General features: G+C 40.9%; 2 protein-coding genes across 6 annotated transcripts in view; both read left to right on the top strand.

Annotated features, from left to right (window-relative positions):
• The window catches only part of HPS5 (HPS5 biogenesis of lysosomal organelles complex 2 subunit 2), a 31,771-nt gene extending 29,362 nt beyond the window's left edge, over positions 1-2,409 (top strand). For all 3 annotated transcript variants that reach the window (XM_082192988.1, XM_082192989.1, XM_082192987.1), the window contains exon 23: positions 73-2,409. In XM_082192988.1, the coding sequence (XP_082049114.1) occupies positions 73-133 (61 nt within the window). In that variant the 3' untranslated portion in view covers positions 134-2,409. The remainder of the gene's footprint in view (positions 1-72) is intronic.
• Positions 2,410-3,803: 1,394 nt separating this feature from the next.
• Positions 3,804-19,624, top strand: SAAL1 (serum amyloid A like 1). 3 transcript variants are annotated; one of them, XM_082193918.1, is made up of 13 exons: positions 3,804-4,194; positions 6,172-6,336; positions 7,040-7,153; positions 9,487-9,570; positions 11,602-11,681; positions 13,024-13,083; positions 13,507-13,622; positions 15,380-15,563; positions 17,039-17,124; positions 17,226-17,426; positions 17,842-18,038; positions 18,397-18,489; positions 18,694-19,624. In XM_082193918.1, the coding sequence occupies exons 1-13, from the start codon at positions 3,997-3,999 to the stop codon at positions 18,784-18,786; spliced, it is 1,671 nt and encodes a 556-aa protein (XP_082050044.1). In that variant the 5' UTR covers positions 3,804-3,996; the 3' UTR covers positions 18,787-19,624. The 3 variants fall into 3 exon arrangements, with proteins under 3 accessions (XP_082050044.1, XP_082050046.1, XP_082050045.1); XM_082193920.1 differs by lacking the exon at positions 3,804-4,194 and adding an exon at positions 4,226-4,488; XM_082193919.1 differs by lacking the exon at positions 3,804-4,194 and adding an exon at positions 4,720-4,785.
• The last annotated feature ends 8,014 nt before the right edge of the window (positions 19,625-27,638 follow it).

The following is a 27,638-nucleotide window of genomic DNA, read 5'->3' as shown; positions in this document are numbered from 1 at the left end:
TTTGCTGTGTAAAGTTAGTCCCCAATTTCTTTATAATATCTCTTTTCTCCTATGTGTTCACTTTTGTTGCAGAGCCCTGATTCAGTCCATGTTGGAAAGATGTGACCGATTTTTGTGGTCTCAACAAGCATAGCAAACAAATGACGGAAAATGATAGTAGTAAGAAGCATGTTCCTCTTGTGCTGTGCCATTTTTCCAGCAATGCTTTCCTGTCAAAGTGAAGATGCATTTAGTCAGATTTGCAGAAAAAGTGATAACGAAGCTCCTTTTTCTACTGGATTTCCGTCATTCAGTATTTGAATGCATGTTTACCCAATACTTGTAACGAACAATTGTAATGCTGCTGCTTGCTCATCAAGAATGCTTGTGCATGGTAACCCCTTTGAGCTACTAGCATTAAGTTTAGATGTGAAAATTGGATTCTTTATGTAGGAAGCAGTGCTTCCCATTCAGCATATAAAATTCAAATGAATAACTTCCATCACATTTCTAGCAGATTGCCATTTTCAGAAAGCTGCATATAAATGAATGTAATTGCAGGGACTAAGTGTATAATAATTGAGTTGAGTTAAAACACTTTTAATATAACTCTTGATTCCTTGGCTGAAATAAAACAAGTATATAGTCTCCAAATATTTATAACTATAGCACTGTGGAATTTTACAAGTTTTATTCCGAATTTGAAGTGATAATCAACAGAACTGAGATTCCAGTAGTTAAATGTAAACACTGGCAGAACTTGCATATATTAAAAATGGGGTTTAACATAATATTTTGGTGTTTTAAAAGTTTATATAATCCTGTATACTATGGCATAGTGCTCTCTCATTGCACACATCCTAAAGAAAATTTTTGCACTTTTTTTTGTTTACATCCTTGCACAATGCATCCTGTGCATGCATGCTTGGAAACAGTTCCCACTGTTCAATACAGCTTATGCCCAAGTATGCACGCATAGGATCCTGTTCATCAAATTGGTATAATAATATACTTTTCCTTCTAAATCTAGGTGTTGGGTTGTTGTTTTTTGTAATGCTTGACTGTTTTCAGAAATGATGTATAAGAAAATGCGCTCCACATTTCTGTTAATACTACCATTGGATATTTGATCAAGATATATGCACGTAATTTGGTTTCCATTTGTATGTTAAGATTATTTAATATTAGATGCTTCATTTTTGAGAAGGCTTGGATCCAAAGCAATTTGCAGTTATTTCTCCTGGTGCAAAGGTACTTGCTTCTCCATCTGGCAGTAGCTTCCCACATCTTTTGAAAAAAGATCTGCTGAAAGTTGGGGGGATCCTCTAGATTGGCCTTTTGGGGAATGGAAAGCACTGCAGTATTTGTTGGGGGGGGGTGATGGTGGAATTGGCAACTTTCCCACACCACGCACATAAAATAGTGCTTTTTTTCCTAATGCACTGAGGTGGTTTGACTCAAAGTCCATGTAAATTGTGCCTATTAGATATTGGGTGATATCTAACATTAGTCATACTCAAGGGAGACACCGAGTATGACTTCATTGAATGTTGCCCATTGTTCTTGTATTAAATATGTTAGAACTATGCAGTTTTCATACATTACTAGTGATTTATTGAAGCTTGGTAATCAGGGCTAGAGAAAGGTTACAGAATTGTGTAATATTATTATAGTCCTTCAGCTGAAAACTGAAATGTCACAATTGCATCATCTTGTATACTCAGGTTTACTGTACAGCTTGTAAGGACTTACACGTAATTTAATACTACTGAGTTCTTCTTTCTTAACTTACATGCTTGAGGGCCTTATATATATTTTTAGGACACAGTTCAAAGAATCTTGTGCAAAAGCTTGATTCTCCACAGTATCTTCTTGGACCCGTGCTGTTCCCCTGAGTTTTCTGGCAGGTTTCATTAGTGCTGTGGAGGCTACTTCCAGAAGCCCAGATGTGTGTAGAGTTCACCCTCCAGCTCTTTGAATCTGGGCCTTATTTTTAAACGAATGTTTACTACCTCACGTTGGGGGTGGGGGGAATAGCCAGTGTGTTAATTGTGCTCAGAGTAGACTTTAAGTCCATTGATTTTGACAGGTCTATTCTGAATATAACTTGGTTGGATTTCACTTATTGGTTTTGCGATATTTTTTATTAAAAAGAAGCACAAAATCATGAAATGGTACTTTTCACACATATTTTTTTGAAGAGAATGTGATGTGGAACAACTAAAAGTTTATGAAACATTGTTTTGCATTTTGTTACAGCTTAACAATTTGTACTTTTAAAAATAATTTACTTGCAAGCATACTTTATTTTGTAGTCACTGTTCATGTTTAAACAACAGCTTTAAAACATTGCTTGTAACCAAACAGCTTTGTTTGTGCCTTGTTCATATTTTTGTTAATCCAGATTTTAATAAAAATTAATATATCTTACTCAACGTTTTGTTCATTTTTCAGTAACATTTGGGATGTAAAAAGTCGATTGGCCATAAAATATTAGTTTACATGCTGGAAAATAAAGGACATACAAGCAGTTCATTTTATAATTCTCATGAGTACTATGTTGGTTTTGTTTGTTTTTTGCTTGCATGTGACAGGTCATCCTGTTGAATGGTCAACTTTCTCTGTGCTAGGTTTGAATTTAAATCTAGGGATTTATGAAACTGAAATCAATGCATTTGCATTCTCTACAAAAAAGAAGAGAGCCAAGTTTGCTGCCAGACTTTCCCTCTTACTGCTTTTACTACAGAAGTGCTTGCACCTAAGAACATAGCAAAGCATCAACTCTTGAAATCTTGAACCACAGTTGTTTTGAAAACCCTTATTTCAGTGACATGTAGAAAATTACCCAAGGGCCAACATTTGTGCTATTCTAATAATGTAACTTTATAAAATAGCCCTAGGCTAGCTATTGAACCTCCATTGTTTAAGCATAATAGATTTTTGAGGAATCAAAATAAAGATGGAATAGCATACATTTCTTTTTTCTTTCACCTATGTATAATGTTTTCAGTTTCTGCATGCTGGCAGGAGACAATATTGCTGAATACAAAAGGGAAATATGTCTTCCAAAAAGTTGAAGTTATTTCTCCATGACACTGAAACAAAGTTGCCAGTGTCTCCCCCCCCCCCAAGTTTGAACACAACCTATTTCCTGGGAGGTAGGGGAACCGAATCCTTGAAAAGTTTGTGGAAGTTCCTTCCTTTCCCTGCAATAAACTAGCTCCTTGTAGAAAGGACCCCCTTACCCAGATGGCATGAATTGGGCAGTCATTTCCCAGAGCCGTCCACTCTTGGCTTCAGCCAGTTGTGCATTGTATTCAGGGCCGGATTTATGTTTGATGATGCCCTAAGCTACTGAAGGTAATGGGGCCCTTTATATGTCCAGCTGCCCTATGTCAACAAGTTGTTGCTGTTTTTTGTGTTGAATATATGCTATATGGTCATTTATGGACCTAACAGGTATCTAAAGCCATTTGCACATAACAAAATATGTATTTGATCAAAGTAATTGTTGAACTGAAATACAGTTAAGAAGTACAGTCATACCTCGGGTTGAAGTAGCTTCGGGATAAGTATTTTTGGGTTGCGCGCTGCGGCGAACCGGAATTATCGGAGTGCATTACTTCCGGGTTTCGCCGCATGCGCAGATGGTAAAAATGACATGTGTGGAAGCGGCGAATCACGACGCGTGGACGCAGGTTGCGTTTGCTTCTGGATGTGAACGGGGCTCCTGTTCGCATCCAGAGGTACCTCTGTATATGAAGTGAAATTTGGAGGGGGGCAAGAGAGTGGGGCCCTAAGCTATAGCTTGTTTACCTTATAGGTAAAAAGGGCACTGATTGTCTTCCAGGTACTCTTTCATTTCCACCCACTTTTGACAACAGCAACAACTGGCAAAAGAGACCCGGCTCTTCAAATCCTCATTTTAGGATTTCCTAGTCATGTTGGATCTTTGAAAAAGTTCCAGTCAAATTTTGTGGGAGATTTTTTCCCTTTTTCCTGGAAAGTCTGCTTTTGATGAAGGCGGAGAACCAACCAGGAAACTACTTTCTCGACCCGACAGTTCCATTCGCACGAGGACGTGCACCGTCATTGGGTGTATTAAAAAAAAAAAAGCCTTTGCGGGGAAAGGGAAATTTTATTATTAAAAAGGGACGCCGAGGCCACCCGTTGCCGGGCGTTTCGAGAGGCCGCCGCCCGGGGGCGCTTCGCTTCGTGAGTTTGCACGGCGGCTTCGTGAGGGCGGAGGGAGAGGCAAGGCCTAGGGCGCCTCAAGGGCCTGGCGGAAGCCGCCTCAGTTTCCGAGGGCCTACGAAGGTTTGCCGCCGTCCTCCTCCTCCTCCTCCTCCCATCCTTGGAGCTGCTTCATTGGCCGAGAGAGAGAGAGAAGGCGGGAAAGGACGGGGAGGCCTGTAAACAGCGGCGGCGGCGGCCGCGCGTCTCCCACGGGGCCACCTGAACTTGTGGGGGCTGAAGCAGAAGACGCGGCGGCGGCGGCGGCGAGCCAAGGTTCCTTCTGTCGCCGCTCGGGATATATCGCGGCTCCTGTGGGAATCATTGCTGAGGGGGCGGATTTTGTCCTGGTTTTTGGTCTAGCGGGGTGGGGGTCTTGCCAGGGCTTAATCTGATCCCCGGAACGTGTTTTCAGTGTTAGGGCTCAGGCGAGGAAACACGTGAGGTGATTTAAAAAGAGAGAAAGCTCTCCTCTTGATTGCTTGGGTTTCATTAGTTTTCCGCTTTGAGGGAGAGAGAAGGATGACTAAGGCTCAGGGTGGGCGCCAGCCCTTGGAGCCTCCTGGTTTAATAGTTAGAGCTGACGCTCATCATCTTAGTGGTGCCCCCTCGTTCTCCTCCGTTCTTTTTTACTTGCACCTTGAGATGACCTAACCAAGGGATTGTTTGGAAATGTTATTTAATTTCTAGGTCGTCCTCTCAATAGATTATAGATGTTGCCAGCTTCAGATCCAACGGGGCAGATCGGGACCGGCATTTATTTACAAATATTTATATGCTGCTGTTTCGTAAAAAAGTATCATAGCGGTTTGCAACAGAAATACATAAAACTCTACAGTAAAAACCATATTTAAAAGTTGAAAACAGAGCAAACTTATGTAAAACGCAGGGTTTAGGTCAGGCACAGGCAAACTCGGCCCTCCAGCTGTTTTGGGACTACAACTCCCATCATTCCTGACCACTGGTCCTGTTAGCTAGGGATGATGGGAGTTGTAGTCCCAAAACACCTGGCAGGCCGAGTTTGCCTATGTCTGGTTTAGGTACACTGCCTTTCATTCAAAGAGCTGTTGAAGAACTGGGAAGGATAGGTGAATACGTGTCTTCTGTGTTCGTGTTTTGTGTGCTTTTCATACTATGTCCTATGGGAAAGAGTGTGCTGGTGGGAGGCCCAGCACCACATCCCACAAGATGTACCGTATTTACTCGAGTCTAGTGCGCCATCAAATCTAATGGGCACCTCGGTTTTCAGAACCTTGAAACCATTTCCTGGCAAATGTACAGTAAATGTGCCATTGAATCTAATGCACACCTTAATTTTCGCAGCATAATTTGGGCAAAAAAGATGAGCATTAGATTTGAGTAAATGCAGTAGATTTGTCAGCAGGTGTGTCAGCATTTGAATTGGCCTTGTTTCTTTTTTAATTGAAGGGCTTCCTAGGTTCCAAAGGACCACCTCCCCACTTCATGTGCCCAGTACAGTGGTACCTCGGGTTACATATGCTTCAGGTTACATACGCTTCAGGTTACAGACTCCGCTAACCCAGAAATAGTACCTCAGGTTAAGAACTTTGCTGCAGGATGAGAACAGAAATCGTGCTCCAGCACGGCAGCAGCAGTGGGAGGTCCCATTAGCTAAAGTGGTGCTTCAGGTTAAGAACAGTTTCAGGTTAAGAACAGACCTCTGGAACGAATTAAGTACTTAACCTGAGGTACCACTGTACTTAATTTTTAAAAACCCACAGTGTGATTGCCGTGCACATTAACGAAACATTTTTTAAGGCTTTAATTGAGAGGAAGTGATTGCAAGGCTTTGTTTATGGATGAAAGGAGGTGCATATGCATGTATCTTTTGGATATAAAACATATTGGTTTCATCCGTGGACAGCTGTTAAGGAATAATAAGTGCTGGGATGAGCCTTTGTGGTTTTAAAATATTTTGCTGTTTGTGCTCACTTCTAGAAATCTTTTCATCTGGCAGTTGGATTGTGTTACTCAAATATGGACAGGAATCCATCACCACCTTCCAGCAATGACGACGAGGAGGATGTCGTTCCTGGGGATTCTATTAGAAATACAGTTTACAGCAAACACTGGTTTTTCAGCGTCCTTACAAAACTTATTGAGGTATGCTGCATACACATGAAACCACTCATGGCCAAATTGGATGTGAGGGCAACAAACAATATGTTTGAATTGTACAATGTCTAGTTTTAGAAGCTTTTAAATTGAATGTGTATATATGTGGTCTATAAAACATATAATGTCTAAAACAGCAGGTGAAAATAGATGGGAAGAAGCCCTGTCTAAGTAAATGCTTGATCTCTTGCATCTGCAGAGAATTGAACTAGATGATATTCAAGATCCATTCCAACCAGTGGTTGCTGATATCAATTGGAACTGTGAAATGTGTATTCTAAGGCTGCAGTCCTATTTGTATTTGCTTGGAATTTAGTCATGTTGACATCAGTGAGACTTGTCTTTGAGTAAAGATGGGTGGACTGAGGTGGGCAGGTGATAATATAAAATTTGCCATGCTGGTGCAAGTGCAAAGTGAAATTAAATTAATCTTGTTTGATTTATGCTTTATTTGTGCTATCTATAATGAATAACATAATTGCTGATTTCTAGTGATAAACTTACTGCTCACACTCAGGCTGCTGAAACAGTAGTGTATTGAGGTAATATTTCATATTTGGGTAGAAGTTTCTCCTTATGGGTCAAACAGGAGAAAAGTTGTGCATTGCAGACCAATGTGTGTTTGAGCAGACCAATGGCTTATTGTGCTACTTTGGTTCCTTTGTCAGTATGTTCTTCTTTTTTTTGGAAGGTTGTTAGCTCTAAGGAAGATGAATCTGAGTTGAACAATGTTGAAGAACAAGTGGAGCTAAATGAAGAACTGGAAAATGACATTTGCAAAGTATGGGACATGTCAATGGATAAGGTATGTTTTTAGTGATTTGGTATTCTGATACTTTGGATATTTTTAGTGGTTGTTATCTGTAAATATTTGCAGATATGTATTTTGTTTTATTCTATGTTTAAGGTTAGCCTTATTGTAAACAACTTCAATCTATCAATTAATAAAATAAGTATATTCTGTAAAGGTTTGCAATTATCTGGGAGACGTCTGGTTTCTGTTCCTTAGATATTTTAGTGTCCAGTAAGCTTGTAAAAGAAGAATCATGCATAACTATTGTTGGCTAGGAACAGTGTTGCTAAAATGTGTAAGTTGCGAAACTGTGTTGTTTTGTGCTATCTGTTAGCACTCTCTTTGGGCAAAATCCAGTGTTAGTCAAGCTCAGAGTAGGCCCATTAAAATCTGTAGACCTATTCTGAGTGTGACTAACAACGGATATTCACTCATTGTATATTGTCTTGGAAGGTTTTTTCCTGCCCTAATTTTTTTAAAAAATGTGAGATGAATGATGAGTATCTTCTGAAATATCAATTTACTGTAGCTGTCAAGTTAAATATCATGAGAGTTTCTTGTGTGTGGAAAAACCGCTGTCCATCACAGAGTTCTTAGGAATTGTGGGAATAATCTGGGCCAGCTCAGCAAAATACATAGGACCTTATTGGCTTTCTTACCAATTTCTTAATATTTTGTACAGTGGTACCTCGGGTTAAGTACTTAATTCGTTCCGGAGGTCCGTTCTTAACCTGAAACTGTTCTTAACCTGAAGCACCACTTTAGCTAATAGGGCCTCCCGCTGCCGCCGCCCCGCCGGAGCATGATTTCTGTTCTCATCCTGAAGCAAAGTTCTTAACCTGAAGCACTATTTCTGGGTTAGCGGAGCCTGTAACCTGAAGCGTATGTAACCCGAGGTACCACTGTGTTAATTTAAGAAGCAATTGGATATTTTTCTATTAATGGATATATCATTATAGATAATCATTAACTTAGGTGTAGGAGGGACTAAAATGACGAGTTGTTTTTTTAAAAAATTTTTTAATTAAGTTTCATCTTACCAAATTAAACACATCAAACCAGTTAATCCAAATTATGACAATACAAATCATATAATCCAATTATTTTCCAAATTATAAATTTTTGTGGGGGGTACCCATGCTTCTTGATCGGCAGGAGTCCAATCCTCGAATATTTGTGCTGCTTTCATATTCAGAATATTTCCAGTCCCCTCTTCTCAATCCTTGTTGTTACTCATTTTCCTTTTCATTCACCTCCGAGTTGCTCCGCAAGTGGGTTGAAAAAAACCAGTCTTATTTGTGTTTCTGTGTGGGCTTTGTACTGCTCTCTCGTAAATCCCTCTCATCCAATAATCCAGGCATGTCCGCTCAAGCAAGCAATTGCCATTTTGTCGTTCCGATGAAATACAGTCTAAAAGCTCGCTCTTTAACTTTCCCGACCTGTTGCATCGTAAATTAGTCCTTTACCAGGAGAACTGCCCCTTCCAGTTCGCAATCTCATCAAAAATAATAAATCTTCGGCTCGCCCTCCCCAAGACCAAACCTCTTGCAACACAGGTCTCGTATCACATCTCCATTCTTACTGCGTCACAAAGAGAGCCCTTCTTCTTTCCAAATCCTTCACAGAGTAAAACCTTTAAGTTCATATTATTCCCACACAGTTCATTTTTAGTCCCATTTGCCAATTAATTGCTGTGACGGATCTCCTAAGAGGGAGGGTTATTAGTTAATCACATAGAGCAAAAAAAAAAAAAAGTCATTTCCCCCCTCTTTCAGTTCCGTTGCATTCCATTCCACATACCATGTCTGTAGTACTTTGATGTAAACTTCCGTCTCAGTCTTCTTCATTTCGATGGTAAAATTGTTAGCAGATAAAAACCTCCTGCCTCTCTTGAAGCGTGTGCGTTATCTTTCACCAATTTTTTTCCTTCTAAGTAACGCAACTAGTTTCACACCTGGAAGCAGCTTCAGAGGAGTTCTGAGGCCCGTTGTGCACCCAGTGCCTCACCCCCTCCTTCTTCCGAACTCGGGGGTGATTTATGGCAACAGCGGGTGAAAACTGCATCTCTCCCCCCTGGAGAGATGAGGGAGACTGATTTACTCCCCATAATCGTGCGAGCTGGATAGATGTTAATATCTGCCATCTTCCAAGGCGCCCCTAGCGGCCCCCTAAAATGACAAGTGTTAATGCACTGGATAAATAAGAACTGACAAGATAGCTACTTATAGTTGGGTATGTGTAGTGGTCATCTGAATCTGAATGAAAGACTGCCTTACTTTTCAAAGTGAACTGAATTTCATTTTTCATGTAATCGTCCACTGACACATAACCATTCTTGTTTACAGGATGTTGCTTTATTTCTACAAGAGTTTAATGCCCCTGATATATTTTTGGGTGTCTTTGCCAAGTCCAAGAGTCCTCGGCTTACTGTAAGTCATCTCTTGATTCTGTACCCTGTTTATTAATAATGCATTGTGCTTTTTTGATGCGATCCGTATGCCCTATGTAGGCAGGTGCAGATGAAAGGCAAAATAGAAAAGAATTGGTATTCAGCTCTACCAGTAGACAAGCCAATATAGAATCAAGGCCTATTTCTCAATTTCCAGCAGGTTTTGTTCTTAGTCACAGTTCTGCACAATATTAGTATAAAACCTGATTCCTCTTAACTTAATAATGTGGCAGTCAGCCTAATGTAGCTCCCAATAAAATTAAAAGTATCTCTTCATAAGACAGTGCTGCCAAATCCATGGGGAGGGGGATTACATTGACTTTTGGCTTCTTAAATTAGGGGAACCCAGTGCTTGAAAAGCTAGGATAATTAGAAGTTTCCTTTAGTCATAGGACTGTGGGGTTGTAAGAGTCACAGTGGATCATCAAGTCTGGCTTCCCTCCTAGATTGGCTCTTTGATTCATATACTCATTCCTCCAAAATTGTTTTTAAAAACTTCTAAGTAAGGAGTTCAATAGGCTGCATTGGCAGCTTGTGTCACTGCTGAATTGCTCTAGTAAATCCGCTGCACTTTCTGCTGGAAGTGCTATTTTTATTCATGTGTCATGGTGCAGTCATGTCTCGGGCAGCATCACACTTATGGGGGAGTGAAACACGTTTCACTCAACAGGGGTTAACTTCTGAATGGACGTGCATAGTATTGCACTGTCAGCGTCTTGTGGCTTAACTTGTTCCAATGGAACTGCCAAGGAAGATGGTTCAGAAACTTCATGTGGCATGGAAAGCAGTTGCCCAACTATTGACAGGCATTAATTGGCATAGCCATATCACACATGCAATCAAACAATTGGATCGACTTCACATTTCTTTCCATGTCCAACTCAGGATGTGTATTTTAACCTTCAAAGCTTAAATAGTACTGTACCTTGTTATTTCAGGGAGAACCTCCTTCTGCATAAACTTCTCTAAAGTTTTAGATCAGTCTACGATGCTAGAATGGCTTTAACACCATGTGGGTAATCTTTGGTTTGTAGCACTGGATATTTGTAGCTCTAGATATTTATCCATCTAGTGCTTTGGGAATAGCCCCCCTTTTTGTTATCTTTGGATTTTTCTACTGTGTCTGTTGGATTTGTTCCTGGTGTTTTGATATATATTTATTTTTAGTTATATGCTTTTTTGTTTTGCTTTTGTACATTTCTTTGGAAGTACAACTCGAAAAGCAGAATGCAGTATTCATTAATCAATCAATACATTTATACTTGGGAATAACTTTTATTTAATACTTACCCTCCTATATTAAAAAGTTATAGCATGAATTATGTCATATTTACTGGAAAGGATGAACTACTGTTGACTCCTTTTTCTGTAACCATCTTCTAAGCACTTTCAAATTTGACAGTATAATTTTTCATCTGTGTTGGCAAGAATGAAAAACAATTCTTCAAGGCAAAAGACTTGCTGGCAATTCCCCTTCTCTTTTTTTACACTTATAAGTCTGTTTCTCAGCAATGATTGGCTTATAGTTAAAATCCACAGAGCAGTACATTATAATTTGAGAAATGCTGGTGTGTGGAGGTAGTCTCTTTTGGCCTCTGGGAGTTGACGATGCAGTGCAGCTTCTTGCCTCCAGGAGGAAGGAAATGGGAAGAGGAGGTGCAGATGGATTTGGGAGCTTGCTGATGACAAAGATGCTGGCTCACATTGCTGTGTTCTGGCCCTGACAGTATACTGTACATTTCTCTCTCACACACCGAGTAACACACAGTGTTACTGTGCAAATAACTTTATTCTTATTTGGGAATACTTAATTGGTTCATGTTCTTCCAAAATATCTTGGAGCACCTGAATCTAGCCACTGCCATAGAAGAAGACATGGCTAAATGTTGCTCTGCTCTGAGCCTGTATGGCTGCTGAAGACCAAGCAAGGGTCAAAAGCACATCTGTCCTATTCCTTGAAACTATTTTTCTTTCTGCTACAATCTTTTCCTCCAATATATTGGCATTTTAGGAAATCTGTGTGGGAATACTGGGCAATATGGCCTGTTGCCAAGACGTATGCCTGTCCATTAGCAAACATGAGAACCTTGGGTAAGTAGTATGCTTTGTTCTTGGTTTCTCAGTGTTTTTGAAACTGTAAATGTTTCAACTCTTAGTTGTTGTAAAGTACTAGACGGCGCCGGCTCACGGCCTCTAGAGCGAGATGAGCACGCAACCCTAGAGTCGGACATGACTGGCCCGTATGGGAAGGGGTACCTTTACCTTACTAGACAGGCACATGTACTAGACATGCTCTTTATAGAGTGGGGGAAAACAGATTCAAGGTATTAACATTTGTAAGACTGGACAAGAGGGTGACTGGTAATAAGGACAAGCAGGAGTCAGATGTCTCTGTAAGTTTTTGACTTCACTACAGAAAAAGTTTTAGTGAGAGGAATGTCATTGATGTGGCAGGAGTCAGAGTCAAAGCACAAGAGTTATGGAGTAAATGTAAGAAAAGGAACTGATAGACCGAGACCTGGTTTTCTGTACATTTGTGTGGGGAGGGCAGAAGGATGGTGAGGGAGAGCTTGGAGGTATTGAAAAAGTGTCTGAAAGAATGGAGAAAGAATTGAATGTCTGAAATGTAACAGTTTGAAGGAGAACAGGAGGGAGTGTGGAAAAGAGCAAAAAATTTGTACATTTCAAATTGTACTATGCACAGCCCTTTTCCAATAGAGGTTTTTCAGCAGCTTCTAACTTCTCCGTAGTTACACTTCCTCTTTTTGTACTTTATGACACAGATTTAAAGGAGTGAATGGTTCACCAACTGCAGTTTGAGTGATAGGTCACTGGAGAAGCATGTGCTTTGCTTACAGAAGGTCCTAGGTTTGACCCTTGGCACCTCAAGATGGAACTACCCCATTCTGAAACCCTGGAGAGCTACTACCTATCAGTCTAGACAGTACTGAGCTAGACAGATGAATGGTCTGATCCTGCATAAGGCAGTGTCCTGCGTTTCTTGCAAACTCTCTGGCAATGACCTTATCACTGCTGTTCTACAATTAGCAGATTGCTAGTACTACGGACATGTGAGGAAGTAGCAAGGCTATTCCTGTCCATGTACAATTTTTCCCTTTTAATTAGTTAGTGAATGCCAGTCTAAATGCTGTTGACAAAGAATCAAGAACTTGAATACAGAGTTGTAGGCTAGTGCCCTTTATGACTGATTGTCCCAGCTTTATAGTAATATGTGTCTCACTTCATCTTATACTTGGATAAAGAAATTCCTCCCAGCTTACTTGTTCTTTATTCTTGCAGCTATAAATATTAGAGATGTATATTTAGGAGATGGTGGCATGTGGTGGCGTACGTCTGGACAAAATTTCAGAAAAATGTATGGGAAATTAATCCTCGCTGTCTCCTCATTTTTAATCTGTTGTCATTTTTTCAGACAGATGGTGCTGCAGCGTTTATGTGATTCCGATTCCCCTACTCTCCTCGAAACAAGCAGGTAAGCTATTTTGTTAGTAACTAAAATAGCATAAGCTACCCCTAAGTATTGAGTTGTAGTGCATGTAAATAAAATATTAGCAGGTGTGCTTAATTTAATGAATGAAGGCTTCAATCCTACATATACTTACTTGGAAGCAAGTGCTATTGAATACAATAGGCCTTACTTTCAGGCTTCCAAATTCTTTCTTTTCTACCTAAAATCACATTTGAACTGATACCAGTATCCCAGATTCTCATTTTTATTATAACTCTGATAGACATTCCTCATTTACACATATGGAGTTAAAATTAATGGTACAATCCTATTACTATCTACTGAGAAGCAAGTGCCATTGACTTCAAGTGGACTTACTTCCAAGATTGCAGCCCAAATATTGGTTTTCTTTTTTAAGTGTGATTAAGTGTGATTTTTCCCCTTTAGGTTGTTGCTAACTTGCCTCTGCCACTCTGAGGTGGCCAATATTTGGGTGGAAAGAATTCGACAAAGTCCATCAGTGTATGACTGTGTATGTTTCATCATGTCTAGTTCAACAAATGGTATGTTATAAATTAATCTGAATATTGCTCCTGTCAGGCCACTTTTTGTTTCCTTATGAAAAGGCTAGCATGTTTCAAATAACTCTTTTATCAATTGAATGTTTTTATATTTCGTAAGAAAAATGTTCCAGGCATTTTAACTGAGGTATATCAATAACTACCGTATTTTTCGCTCTATAACACGCAGATTTTTTCTCCTAAAAAGGAAGGGGAAATGTCTGTGCGTGTTATGCAGCGAATGTGTGGTCCCTGGAGCCGAAAAATCGGGCAAAAATCAAACCGCGCTTCAGGGAGCTGGGAAACCTGAAAGGGAAACCTGAAAAGAGGAAGTGGGTGCATTCCTGCATTCTGCCTCAGGGTCTTACTGCCCACCCTCTCTGTTTCCTTACTGTGTTTGCTCAAACGGAACAAAGAGCAGGGAAAGCCCCTCCCCTCCAGGAAAGAAGAGGGGAAAGCAGAGTGTCGTTCCTTCCTCTCTGTGCTCCGTTCCTTCCTCTCTGTGTTCCGGTGCTGCTGAAAACATGCAGGTGGGAGAGAGAGAAAGAGAGAGAGAGAGAGAGAGAGAGAGAGAGAGAGCGAGCGCTGGCTGGCTTGGGTGGGTGCGTGGGGGAAACTTTTGCCTTCCTTTTCTCTCTCCCGTTATACCCCACTCCTGCATTCTTAGCCCTTCTGTGTTTTTCCTTCCCTCCCCACTTAAAATGTGGTTAAAAAGCATGGATCCACATGGATCCTCAGGATTTTTGCACTGGGTCACCCCAAATTCACCATCAGAGCACATAGCATGTCCATGGCTACAGCCTGCCCCCCCCAAAATCATGCACCCACTGTTGCCTGGGGCTGCAATGGTGCAAAAATGTGGTTAAAAAGCATGGATCCACATGGATCCTCAGGATCTTTGCATTGGGTCACCCCCAAATTCACCACCAGAGAACATAGCATGTCCATGGCTACAGCCTGCCCCCCCAAATCACGCACCCACTGTTGTCTGGGGCTGCAATGGTGCAAAAATGTGGTTACAAAGCATGGATCCACATGGATCCTCAGGATCTTTGCATTGGGTCAGCCCAAATTCACCATCAGATCACATGTCTGTGGCCACAGCATGAAGCACAAAAATGATACATCCACTGTTTCATTCAGAATGTTTTTTCCCTTGTTTTCCTCCTCTAAAAATGATGTGCGTGTTATGGTCAGGTGCGTGTTATAGAGCGAAAAATACGGTATTTAACTCTTTTTGGTGAATTCTTCTGAATTCATTGTAATCATAACCAGCACAGCTGTCTCCTTCCCGCTCATGATAGTAAGAGGGAACCCAATTCCGTCTGGCAAGCTGGCAAGCTGAATGAAACTGTCTTTGTGCTACTTTGAATACAGACTTTGGGTGGAATTCCATGTTGCGCTATGACAAAAGTTCCATTCCACTCAAGCATTGCAGGTTTTCCAGATGGAACGATCCCCCCCACCCCTTTGTGTTGTTCTGGGTGGTTTTTTGCACAAGTGGAAGTAGTTATAGGTCTGTACTTTAAAAATGTATTGAGACGGATGTGGGGGGCTGTATAGAAATGTTTTAACTAATAAATAAGACCTCAAGGAGCTTACACTAAAAGTAAGTCACAATAACAGATATCATCACCAAAAGAAGACAGACAAATATAAATAAATTGAAACTGTTTTCTTTGTTTTGTTTTCTAAGAAGTGAGCAAGAGTAAATATTATTTTATTAGTTCATTGATACATAAATGAAATCTTTGTTGCAGTGGAGTTGCTAGTGAAAATAGGTGAGGTGGTCGACAAGTTGTTTGACTTGGATGAAGAATTAATGTTAAACTGGATTAAGAAAGGTTCTTGTCAGTCAGTGGAGCAGCCTGCAGATGATTCTCCAGATGAGCTTCCAAATTTCAAAATTGTACCTTGCCTGCTTGAAGCTGTAAAACAAATCTGGTATGTATATGCCCATATATGAATGCATGTGATATTGGAGCTGCTTATTTACATTTTTATCCCATACTTGGCAGCATACATAGTTTCCCTTCTCCCGATTTTATCCTACTAGACCAATGTTACCCAATGAGACCTCATTGATTAGGGAATTTGAACCCAAATCTCACATGTGCAATTAATGCCAGCACCGTCCGTTAAGAGTTTGGGTGTAATCTTCAACACCTCCCTTTCCATGGAGGCGCAGATTGCAGCTATAACAAAGGCGGCATTTTTCCATCTCCGCCAAGCTAAGCAGTTGGCTCCTTACCTCTCTCGCCCTGACCTAGCCACTGTGATCCACGCGGCGGTCACCTCCAGACTGGATTATTGTAACTCGCTCTACGTGGGGCTGCCCTTGAGACTGACCTAGAAACTCCAGCGGGTGCAGAAAGCTGCAGCGAGACTCCTTACGGGGTCTTCGCTGCGAGATCACATTCACCCGGTGCTATACCAGCTGCACTGGCTCCCGGTGGAGTACAGGATCAGGTTTAAGGTGCTGGTTTTAACCTTTAAAGCCCTATACGGCCTAGGACCCTCGTACCTACGGGACCGCCTCTCCTGGTATGCCCCACAGAGAAACCTACGGTCTGCAAATAAAAACATCTTGAAGGTCCCGGGCCACAGAGAAGTTAGGCTGGCCTCAACTAGAGCCAGGGCTTTTTCGGCTGTGGCTCCGATCTGGTGGAACACTCTGTCACAAGAGACTAGGGCCCTGCGGGACTTGACATCTTTCCGCAGGGCCTGCAAGACAGAGCTGTTCCACGAGGCCTTTGGCCAGGGCATAGCCTAACTCCCTCCCTCGGCAATCTTCGCGGAGCTCTGGCCCAATGGTTGCCAGTGGCTTGAATGAATTAATTTTATAATGAATGATTTTAGAGTGTTGTTTGTGCTGTACTTTTGTACTGTTTTATTGTTGTTAGCCGCCCTGAGCCCGGCTTCGGCTGGGGAGGGTGGGATATAAATAAAATTTATGATGATGATGATGATGATGATGATGATGATGATGATGTTTTAGTCTGTGTTATGCGTAGTGGCTTTTGGGTATACGTGTACCATTTCATGGGTGCCCAAAATGTTATTTTTTAAAAAGTCCACACTTGACCTACCTGCCAAAGTGATAGGAAGACTGTACCAAGGGTACTCATATTTATAAGAGGACTGTGCCTCTGTCTGTCTGCATGTAGGCTTTTTCCTTATGGAAAAAAGGAGCAAGTCTGTTCATGTAAGTAGGGAACAAGTGTACACGCCTGAACAAAAATAGCTTGTTCAAACTATTATTGGAAATGAAAACTCAAGAACAACTTGAGTTTAGCCACCCTAAGAGTAATTGACTGAGAACTGAGGTAGAAATATTGTAAAAAATATTCACTTTACATAGGCATACAGATTTCTTGGTGGTAATAGTTCTAAACATAATTTGTAATTCTTTTCTGCAGCACAGATAAAAGTTCAGAAGGGCTTGATGTTTATATGCATATCCTACAGCTGCTTACCACAGTGGATGAAGGTGTTCAAGCTATTGGTAGGATGCTTCAATTGCACTTTATTGCAACAAATTTGAAGAATTCTTTGGTAGACGTTTTCTCCAAGTTGCATGAGATATTTCTTTTTTCCATTCTGAAGTACAGACTCCTGGTAATGGAAAAGAAACTTGGACTTTGCTGTATGATCTGTTTTGTCATGAACTCTGCCAGCCCGATGATCCACCAATTGTTGTTCATGAACAGAAGACAGTCTTGGCTTCTACTTTGTCTGTGTTATCAGCCATCTTCGCTTCACAGACTATATATGGACACAGACACGAATATATCAAGATGGAGAAAAGCAAGTGTATTTTCTTACTTACCACAAGAGCTAATATTTTAGGGATGCTAAGGTTTTTATAGAAAACAGTGGCAGTCTGGAGTTGTAGTATAGGTCACAGGTGATGGGGAATGAGAAAAAGTATATGTTCATCTAGGCAAATGTCTATGTAGACCACAGTTGTGTGACTCCCCAGTACGGGCAAATTTGCTGGATCCCCTCTCCTTTTAGTGTCTTATATTCCTTAGTTGGGGAATAATTCTTTCAGTCCTTGGAATGTTCATTGTTTTCATTATAATAAAGTATGTAGAGACACATTCCATTTTTCATCAAAGCTTTCACATCTCAAAAACTTTAATTACTCTGTTACTTAGGGCAGATTACAAAAATTGCTAGTTCATACGTCCATAAAGTTTTTTCTTGTTTTACCTGTCAGATATGCCTCTGATTGATAGCCTGATTAGAGTCTTGCAGAACATGGATGAATGTGGGAAGAGATCTGTAGAAAGCTCCAACAAACCCAAGTCAGAGGAGGCCGAGAAGTTGGGAACAGCTGAGGAGGATTTTCATTTTAAAATCTTGAAGGACATCTGTTGTGAACTACTGTCCAATGTTCTTCAGGAACTTTCTAAGGTAACAGGCATATGAACCTGTAGATTCACATGCTTTTTGTCTCTGCTCTGGTTTTATCACTAATGCAGTGATGCCCACGATCATCTTTCATATGGGTTACAGCGTTCATTTTGAAATGTTTTCCAGGGTATGGTAAATAACCCCTTGATCACCTGGGCTCCATGTGTGCAATGTCATCATGTGGAGCTTTTCATGGGAGCATGTTAATTTGTTGTCATCTTGCATTTGCACTGCATTGTCAGCATTTTTAAATTATTTTATACAGTACTATATGAGCATGTTCATTCAGTTGGATAGCAACAAAATTCTACACACACACACAATATTATATGAACTAATAATATTTTGGTGTTTCTAGGAAAACATACTGGAGGGGCTCAAGCAAAGCCATCTAAATGAACAGAAATGTTCCTGTGCGTTTAAAAACCTTCTCCCATTGTATTCTTCTCCGGTATGTATGATCTCTAAAAATAAGCAAAAAACTGTTGCCCCCAGTAGGTAAATGCAACCCTCAGGCCAAAGAAGGTTAGCCACACCTGATTTAAATAATCCATTTGAGTTCATTAATCTTATTCAAGATGCATGCTAAATAGCCTGGCAATTCCTGTGATCCACCTGACTCAACTTGTTGACACTTGTATTTTATTTTACACAGGTAGAGAATTTTCTTGAAGTGCTGAATGAAGCCGATCAGGTCCTTGCTGAAAACTTAAGAAAAGCATTCCCAAGCTTGAGACTTCAGGCATAGGAGCAGATTAATTTTTTTACAGGAAGATTTAGAATAATTCATTCCTATTTTAAGAAAGCAACGTGAAGAATAAAGAAGCGTGCGTTATTTCTGAAACATCTTTGCAAGGAAACTCAGGTGAACACCTTCATAAAACAAGAATGGAAGGAGTGGAGAATGGCATACAACGCAGACTTTAGGAGAACTTGTTTTCCAGCTGCAGTTCTAAGTACTGTACTTAAGAGGGAGCGCAAGCGTAATTTTATTTGTTGGTAGCCATTGAGGTTGTTTGTCTCAACTTAATTGACAAAATAATTGAAGATGCTTTGTTTATTTTGAAACTGTTTGTATGTAGTTTTTAAAAGTTAACTGTTGGGTCTGTGTTTTCTGCAGCAGAAGCTTGAAAGGCGGAAAACATGGCTTCCTTGGCAAGGGCCACCAAGGGCTCAGGGCAGGTTTTCTGCCTCTTTGCTGGCGTAAGGAAGGGCACTGTTTCCTCTGGTGCAGTTGCATCATGGAGATGGGGGTGTCGTTCATACAGTGAACAGTTGTCCAGTAAGACAGGTATGCCTGTGTCAATGGACAATCCCTGTAAGGAGTCTCCTAAAAAGTGTGTCTTGTGTGGGGTAACTGTTGACTACAAAAATGTACAGCTTTTATCACACACTGGTCACATCTTTGGAAGGCATATAACAGGCTTATGTGCGAAGAAACTGTGAGAGGTTAAGTGCCCACAAATGGGATTTATGTCGGTTATATTTAAGGACCTAAGATTCCTCAGTGACCCTAAAGTATGTAGTATCAAATATCCAAAATGAATTATGTTAACTGTACTTAATAAAACTGATTTTGTAACTGATTAGTACTCATTATTGGTACATCCTTAAAAAATATGTTCCAGATATGTTCCTAATGTTAATTCTGCTGTATAGAGAGTACAGTTTTCCATATGAATAGCAGAATGCTTCTCTTCTGCACTAATAATCATGATGTCATTCTTCAAATGGCTGTCATTTTGTATGCAAGGTGGAAAACATGCTGTCATAAAGTGATTTTTTTTAAAAAAACTTAACTGTTAATGGTAATATCAATTACAAAAGAATTAATGAATAACTGGATTCCTATATGGTTGCCATGCTCTGTTTTCTCCTTGCTACAATGCCTGTTTTAGACATCATTGCATTTCGTTATCAAAATAGTAGTAAAGCAGTGCGTTGCTTTTAAGCAGGTCAGACACTGAACAATTAATTAGATGCCATTATTGATACATAACATGCTGTTTTTATAGCAACGGTGGTGATGAAATAATAAATTGCCACTATTGCAATTGTGGCTTTCTTGTGCAATTGTAGCACTCCAGATTGCACATTTGAGATGTACACATGTTCTGAACAACATGCTCCTGCCTTGCATGTTGTGGATTTCAGGGGGTACATGGTAATTTTTTCAGATGTGCCTGTTATGTGCAGCTGTCATGTATTCTAACTGAAGATGCTGTAGATTGAAGCTAGAGGTTCATACAGGAAAACATGCAGTTATCATTGGGCTGCAGCCCAGACCATGCTTCAGAGTTCAGTTTGTTGTAGTTACTACAAACAAAACAAGCTGACAATATTTAGGGTAGGTATCCTTATATCCTTCAATGCACATAGGATGCAATCTATAGAATCCAAAGGCAGTAGCACACTGATTTCAACAAAGCAAGACCAGTAGTAATTTGATTGTGAAGGTTGAAGTTTGTATTTTATCTATTTACCTTAAAGATTTCCAAAGAATTTTATCCTGTGTATTCTACCGATCATGATTTTAAAATCATGTGAAAATCAAGACTCGGCTGGGAAGGAATGTTTCTTTCTTTACCTGAGGTCAGAATCATTTCTCCATGATAGATGCAATTTCTCAGATAACTTTGACATACCACGGAAGCAATAGGAAAATGAGAGAAGAAAAATCCTTTTGGTTGCAGGTTTACAATTCTGCATACTGGTCATGTCAGAAAGAATTTTCACTGGTTCCGATCTGACGGGGTGTATGCTAAGTAAATCTGACATGGTATAATTTTGTTTGGAATAATATTGGTCTTTGGAAAGAGGATGCCCTTTAGAGAAATGGAGTTACTTTGCTCTTAGTAGGATGTTAGCAATATGTTGTTATCTGCATAGAAACATTCTAAACTAAATAATAATTAGATATTTAAACTAGCCTTTATATATAACCTACAGAAGCAATAAATCACACGGAGTGCTCTGTATTAGAAGAAACAAGGCCTGCTCAAGGGAGCCAGGCCTAATGAGCACAGCTTGGTAGAACATGCCCTTATGAGGCAGTTGTGGAGGCTGGAAACCCCCAGCTTCCTACAGCTGCCTAAATCTCCCCCTGGTCCTTCCCAAGCAATCTGAGAGTACGCCTACCACATCTCTCTGCTCTGTCCTCTTCATGTCTCTTCTGATCTCCTCTTCCCAGTCTTCTCCCTTGGATCACTCATCACCATGCCACCACCAATCCCCTGGACCTGAGCTGTCTTCCCTTGGGGGTTCGCCAGCTGGTGCTTACCACAATTCCTCTTGTGTCCAACCGGTCCATGACATTGCCTCACTTGCTGGCTACCCTTCACTGGCAGCACCACTCCAGAGTTTCAGGCAGGAGGTCTTTCCTAAATTTGCTACATCTGGTCTTTTTTGGTGAGGATTGAACCTCCGACCTTTGTGTTCAAAACCTATGTTCAACTGAACTCGTTCCTTCCCCCATCTCCTTGTTGGGGGTCTCATGATTTAGAGCAGTGTTTCTCAAAAATGCATCCCCAGCTGTTGTTGGACAACAACTCCCATCAGCCCTAGCTAGCAGGACCAGTGGTCAGGGATGATGGGAGTTGTAGTTCAACAACAGCCAGGGACCCAAGTATCTCAGGTGAAAATGTATATTCAGATCCAAGCATGTTTTCCTTTCCTTTCAGTTGGAATTGGACCTGGCCCTGCTGGGTGGGTTAATGTCAAGTCATTTTTTCCACCTTCGTTGGCACAAACATCCCGAAGCACACTTAAATGTTCTCCAACCCTGTGGAGGTATTGGGGAAAGTTGAGTGCATTTTAATTCATGCAGAGAAAGAGCATTGAGGGTGGAGGGAGAGGAAGGCCTACGTGACAGTTTAATGGTGCTACAGAGAAGACTATTGGGCATAACATCAAGGTGCTGATAGCTGTTTTTATTTTTTTCACCCTGCTGTTCTCTTAAGGCAGGGATGGGGAACCTCTGACCCACAGGCCAAACTTGGCCTGCCAGTTTTTTTCCATTTGGCCCAACCCACCTGCCAAATTTGCCCCCTGGACCTGAAAAAGTTCCCCACTCCTTGAAATTTTAAATTTTTAGTTGGTTTCTTAAGAATCCCAAGATAAGAGAAAATCTCTCTTTCTTGCAGCGAAGTGGAGTGTAACATGATACAGACTGCCTTTTAATCTGGGCCCTGAGCTTGTATCAATATTATTTTGGTTGTCATGCAGGGTATTTTCAACAGCACGTGTAGAGGAGAAGTTGTACGTTTTAAAGGCCATCTGCTGTACCCTCCTCAAAGGGGAAATATTTCTCAATTAATTAATTCATAAAAAATATATTTCCTGGTCTGCTGTCCAAACACAATTTCCCTATCTACCGTCAATAGGGTGGTAATGAAAATCACAAGTAAGTCTGTACATACTTTTTATGTTGCTCTACATCACGGATGCAGCCTTGTGTGAAATCTTCAATAGGCAGTGACGTCAAAGACGGCGATGATGATAAAGTGTCTCTTTATCTTTTAAAATCATGCTTATTTTAAGAACTTTCCATACTGCATTTCATATATCACCATGGAATCAATCAGGAGCAACTTTATGATAAATTGTAAAGAGTCATTGTCTCTTGACAGCAGGATGGAAACACTGGTCTAGGATTTTTTGATCCATTTCTAAAGGATGTTTCACGTGGTGGAGAGACGATGAGCGGTGCACGAAAGCGCTCCAAAGAGGGGCTGCTTAAAATGGTGGCCACCCAAGCGCTGCTGCTGCTGGCACCAACAAGGCCTAGCCCCCTTCCAACTCTAGGCAGGGTGGAGAGAAGCCAGGAAAAGGGAGTGAGGAGGCGCTGGAACCGTGTGAGGGACGGAGAGGGAAAGAACATGCACACTGGCGGTCCATGTGGCGATTCCTGGACCACCAGATCCAAAAGGCAATTGGGCCTGATCCGGCCTGCGGACCTTAGTTTGCCTACCCATGGTGTACATTATATTCATGCATTGAGAAGCTGTTTCTCTAGTTGTGGAAGCACTTGGCACTGGGCCTATGTCTTGACCTTGGCTGCTGCTTTTCGGATCACCATATCCATGATTTTGCCGCCACAGAAAACCAGCACCAGTGGCTGGGAGACCAGTTGTTCTCTCTCAGAGGTTTAATGTCAGTCTTCTTGGAAACAAGTGTCATTTATGGAAACCTGGTGCAGTGTTGATGCAACCCTCAATGCACCCTCAAAGTGACTGTTTTGTTTAGTCTCAGAATGTAGACGTCCAGAGAAACATGTCAGATGCTACATAGCCCAATGTTGATTTCCCTTCAATGGGGGGGGGGGAGCTGCAGAGAGCTTTCATAATATTATTAGCTTGGCTGCTCTGGTCCTGGGGTTTACTCAGATTTGAAAGAAGTGGAGTTAATTAAAATTAAACAAAGACCTTCTGTCCCTGCCTGGTTGGGTTCCTTTCCTCTTTCTCTGAGATGACAAAGAAGCTATAAATATAGGGAGCCCTGCTTTGTGTTGTCCTGTCAGGCAAGAGTAATTAAGGAAGCATGACGTCCAGGTGCAGTGTGCTCAGTGGATGGCTGGGGAGGAAATGGGACATGTTAAAATTGGCTCAGTGAATCTCCAAGCACACATGATATGCTGGTAAGTTATAAAGATGGGGAAGACAGTACTGGTTTAGGTAGCATCCACTTGGCAGTGTCATACTGCTTTGGACAATGCCCTCCCCCAATTGGCCTACTGTAACAAAAAGCTCAAATCTGTTTCACTTGAGATCTATTGGTACGTTATTGTTTTTTTCTGTGTGTGTGTGCACTTACAAAACATAAAACAGAATGGAAACTAACAAGTTACTAACACATTCCCCATGGGCATTCTAATAGGTTACTGAATTTCCTGTTCAAAAATGGCATGCGCAGCCAATTTTTAAAGCCTTCCCAAGTTCAAGAAGTAGTTTGGACAGGAATTAAGCACCTGTATGACCATGATCAGAGGCGTACCTAGGATCCCTTGCACCCTTGGCAAGGAGTTGTATCAATGCTTTCCCTCCCTCCATCCTTGTGCCCTTGGCAAAAAGATATATCTGCATCTCCCAAGCTGGGAGAAACCATGAACCAGAAACTCAAAAAATGGCTTTTCATCACCCTTTGCACTCCACTAGTGACTTCCTCCATGGCCATTGGGGTATAATCTGCTTTGCTCCTCCTCTTCTGTCATTCTGTCCATCTTCCTTCCTTCCTTCCTTCCTTCCTTCCTTCCTTCCTTCCTTCCTTCCTTCCTTCCTTCCTTCCTTTCACTGCTTTCCCTTCTACCTCCTCCTTCCCTTTTTCCTCCTGCAAATCTCACCTGCTTTCTTCAACTTTCTTCTTTCTAAGCCTCACTGGGCCATCTGCTCACACTTCTGTAGGGCTGCTGCAATGGCCCACACCAGGAGCCAAATTCCTCCACTGAGGTGCCCAGAGGAGCCTGAGTGCCGTGCCCAGTCACCCAGAGCAGCAGAGGAGCGGCCCAGGAACGTGTAGATGGGCAGGCGAGCTCTTAGCCACTCTGAGCCAGAGTAGAGACGTGTGATTTTAGCACACCCACCCACGCCTGTGTCCTTGGCAGGGGCCAACTCATGATGTTGTCTTTGATCTCTAGGTTGCCTCCATGTTATCTTTTGCCAATACAGTAATGCACAGGGTCTCCCTGACATCAGATTTTGCTCACGCTACGCTGGAAGGAAAAGCAGAATCCCCTAATTAGCTGCATGGATTATATTACGTGTCACATTTGAGAAAGCTTTGCTTTGATGCTGTCTAATGGTTTGTCCCATTTCAAAGCTCGCCTAACTCTTATGACAAGTTAAACAAAACAAGTGAGCATCTGTTGTGAGAAGGCTGCAAGATAAATGGAAGAAACCTGAGACATCACAAAATTGCAAAATGGCAGTTTGTGAAAAAACAACAACAGCCCTCACTCTTAGCTTTGTCAATGTAGCATCTTCCTTTTTCTCTCATGCTGATGTATAAAGCTGCATCTCAGTATCTGTGGTAAAACCATTTTCTCATCCTAGAAGTAGTACTTGGCTTTATTTACAAATGAGCTGTGCCTAGATATTACAGTCCACAGAATAATAATGTAAGGCCGCAATCCTAACCATGTTTACTCAGAAGTAAGTACAATTCAGTTCTATTGGGCTGCCTCCCAGGTAGGTAGGGTTAGGAGTACAGCAGTTTTTTTTATAAAGAAAACAAAAATGGAAAACAAAACAAGAAAAAAATAAAAGGTTCAATATTATCAGAATACTTATATTCTCAATATATGATGACGCGAGTCTATCCACAAATCTCTTTCTAAAATATAATCATGAAAAAAATGTCAGTTTAGGTCATTAATGCTATATCTCAAATGCTAAAGCAATTTAAAAGGAGCAGAAATTAGTTTTATGTCCACAGCCCTCACCCCTATTTGCTAGAATACTGACCTGAAAATTTACTCAAAGCTAACATACTGTGTAAGTCAGTTACATAGCTACATAATTTTGTGAACAATAGAGGAATATGTTTCTTTTGCTCCATTTGATGTCCCAGTACATCTTTAATGGCTCTTAATTCTTCTCTCCAAAATGTAGTACTAATAGGTCTAATCCTGAAGCTATAAAAGCCGTTCATGTGCACAAGAGAACATCTCCAGAGGACAGCTGATTTTGTGTGATATAAAAAGAGGTTCATCTCTAAAATAATATGGGAAGTGTTCTATTAGAAATGAGTTCACATTACTGTTTGTATAATATTGTTGAATATACCACTTATTCAACAAAGTAGTTTACAGTACAAGTATAAGGCCAATAGACAAACATAGTTAAAATACACAACAAAACAATTTCATCCAAATGTTAAACATCCACAATTAAAATGTGCAATCAAACAGCACAACAAATTGGTTCTAGAGCAGGCAGTGACTTTCTCTTTCTGGTTCTGCTTGAGTTAATAGTTTTTTCTGTATGTTCTAGATGTGTGGAATTCTGGGGAAGGAATCCTTTCTGAAATTTGACCCAAGGTAAGAAGAGAAATGATCCCTACCACATGCCAAGAGCAAGCTGCTCTGGAAGGCAGTGGTGGCAAGACCTCACCTTGGGGGTTGTTTGGTCATCTTTGTGGGCACTTTATTGCAGCTGGCTGAATAGAAACGAGGAAGATCACACATAGATTATTTTAAAAAATAGCCAGAAAAGAACTTCCTGCTTTGTTAGAACTGGCAGGGCTTTGAACTGTAATTAACCAGATCATTTAAACTACAAAGGCCGGTCAGTCTCTTTCCCTTGATCTGAACATGTTGCTTATAAGCTTTTCCCACTCGGCTTATTATAGTGAAATATTCAATAGGAGCACCTACTATTTACGGTAATTATGACTTTGATTATTTTGAGTCCACGTAAAAGAGCTGAATATATTACTGCCATGCTTTGTGCAATCACAGGGCTTTTTGTTCCGAATTGCATCTACTTACATTTAGTAAGGTTTTATCCCGAGTTAGTGTGATTAGCAGTGGGTTTTTTTTTGTGTGTTTTTTTAAGAAAAAAAAGTGCTGCCTCTCACCATGAAGTTGTCACAGGAAGTGCCACACTTTTAGCATTTGAGAAAGAAAAAAGGTGCCAGTATTGCATACCATTGAGTACCCCCAGAAAAAAAGCACCAGATTAGACTTGCAGCCTTAAATGCACAGTCCTAGGTCTTACAGTTGCAATTAACTGCCTTGCTCTGTGCTGTGCTGTTTTACGATATTTCTATTGTTTTATTGATATCTTATTGTTACCCACTCTGAGATTGCTTTTTGGTAATGGGCAGGATATAAATGTTTTCAGCAAATGAACCAAAATAAGAAGTTACTCTTCTGGAAGCATTTCAGGTTGCTTTCTTTATGTTGCTTTCCATGGTTCCAGCCGAGCACAGAGCGGAAAGCTGAGAACCCAGTGAGAATTGGGCATCTGGGTGCACTTGAAGTCCGAAATCTAGATGTTGAGTTCTTCAGGCACTGCCAAGTTGTCTTGCAAACATATGAAACGGTTAACTACGGTTTGAGTTTAACCCCTACTCTTTGCTCCATTTTAGAAAACTTTGAATAAACCTGGCCAATGCAATAACTGGACAATATGTTTGCTCAGTCCAGTCATTCATCACAGCCCAAGTACTGTTTGACTTGTATTCAAACGATTGCTTAACTCCACATGAACAGAATTACTTCTCCAAACAGATGCAAAGGCAAACATTTAAAGTGAGATCAGGCTGTGGATGGATGTGTTTTGCTAGATTTACACAGCGTTTCATGAATAGATGTTACTCAGCTTCATTATTAACCATTCATTGTACTGATCTTCCTTATTTTGGGATATTTAACGTAAGAGGACCACTGATGGATCACACCCAAAGGCCTGTCTAGTCCAGCAGCCTATTGTCATGATGAATAATCAGATACCTATGGAAAAATCACATCCAGAACATGACCATAACAGCACTCTCCACAATTATGCTGCCCACCACCTGGTATTCAAAGGCATACTGCATCGCTAGTGACCACGGATACCTTAAACTCAATGAATTTGTCTAAGCCCATTTTAAAGTCATCCA

Source organism: Podarcis vaucheri, assembly GCF_965113315.1.
Source record: "Podarcis vaucheri genome assembly, chromosome: 1".
Lineage (NCBI taxonomy): Eukaryota > Metazoa > Chordata > Lepidosauria > Squamata > Lacertidae > Podarcis > Podarcis vaucheri.
The sequence above is the reverse complement of the archived record's forward strand: the minus strand, read 5'-3'. Positions and strand labels throughout refer to the sequence as shown.

Coding starts and splice junctions, on each gene's coding strand:
- SAAL1 (XM_082193918.1), top strand. CDS start 3,997: ATGAAGGCGGAGAACCAACCAGGAAACTACTTTCTCGACCCGACAGTT. Junction 17,125..17,225: donor TGAAGGTGTTCAAGCTATTG/GTAGGATGCTTC, acceptor TCCATTCTGAAG/TACAGACTCCTGGTAATGGA. Junction 17,427..17,841: donor ATATATCAAGATGGAGAAAA/GCAAGTGTATTT, acceptor TTTACCTGTCAG/ATATGCCTCTGATTGATAGC.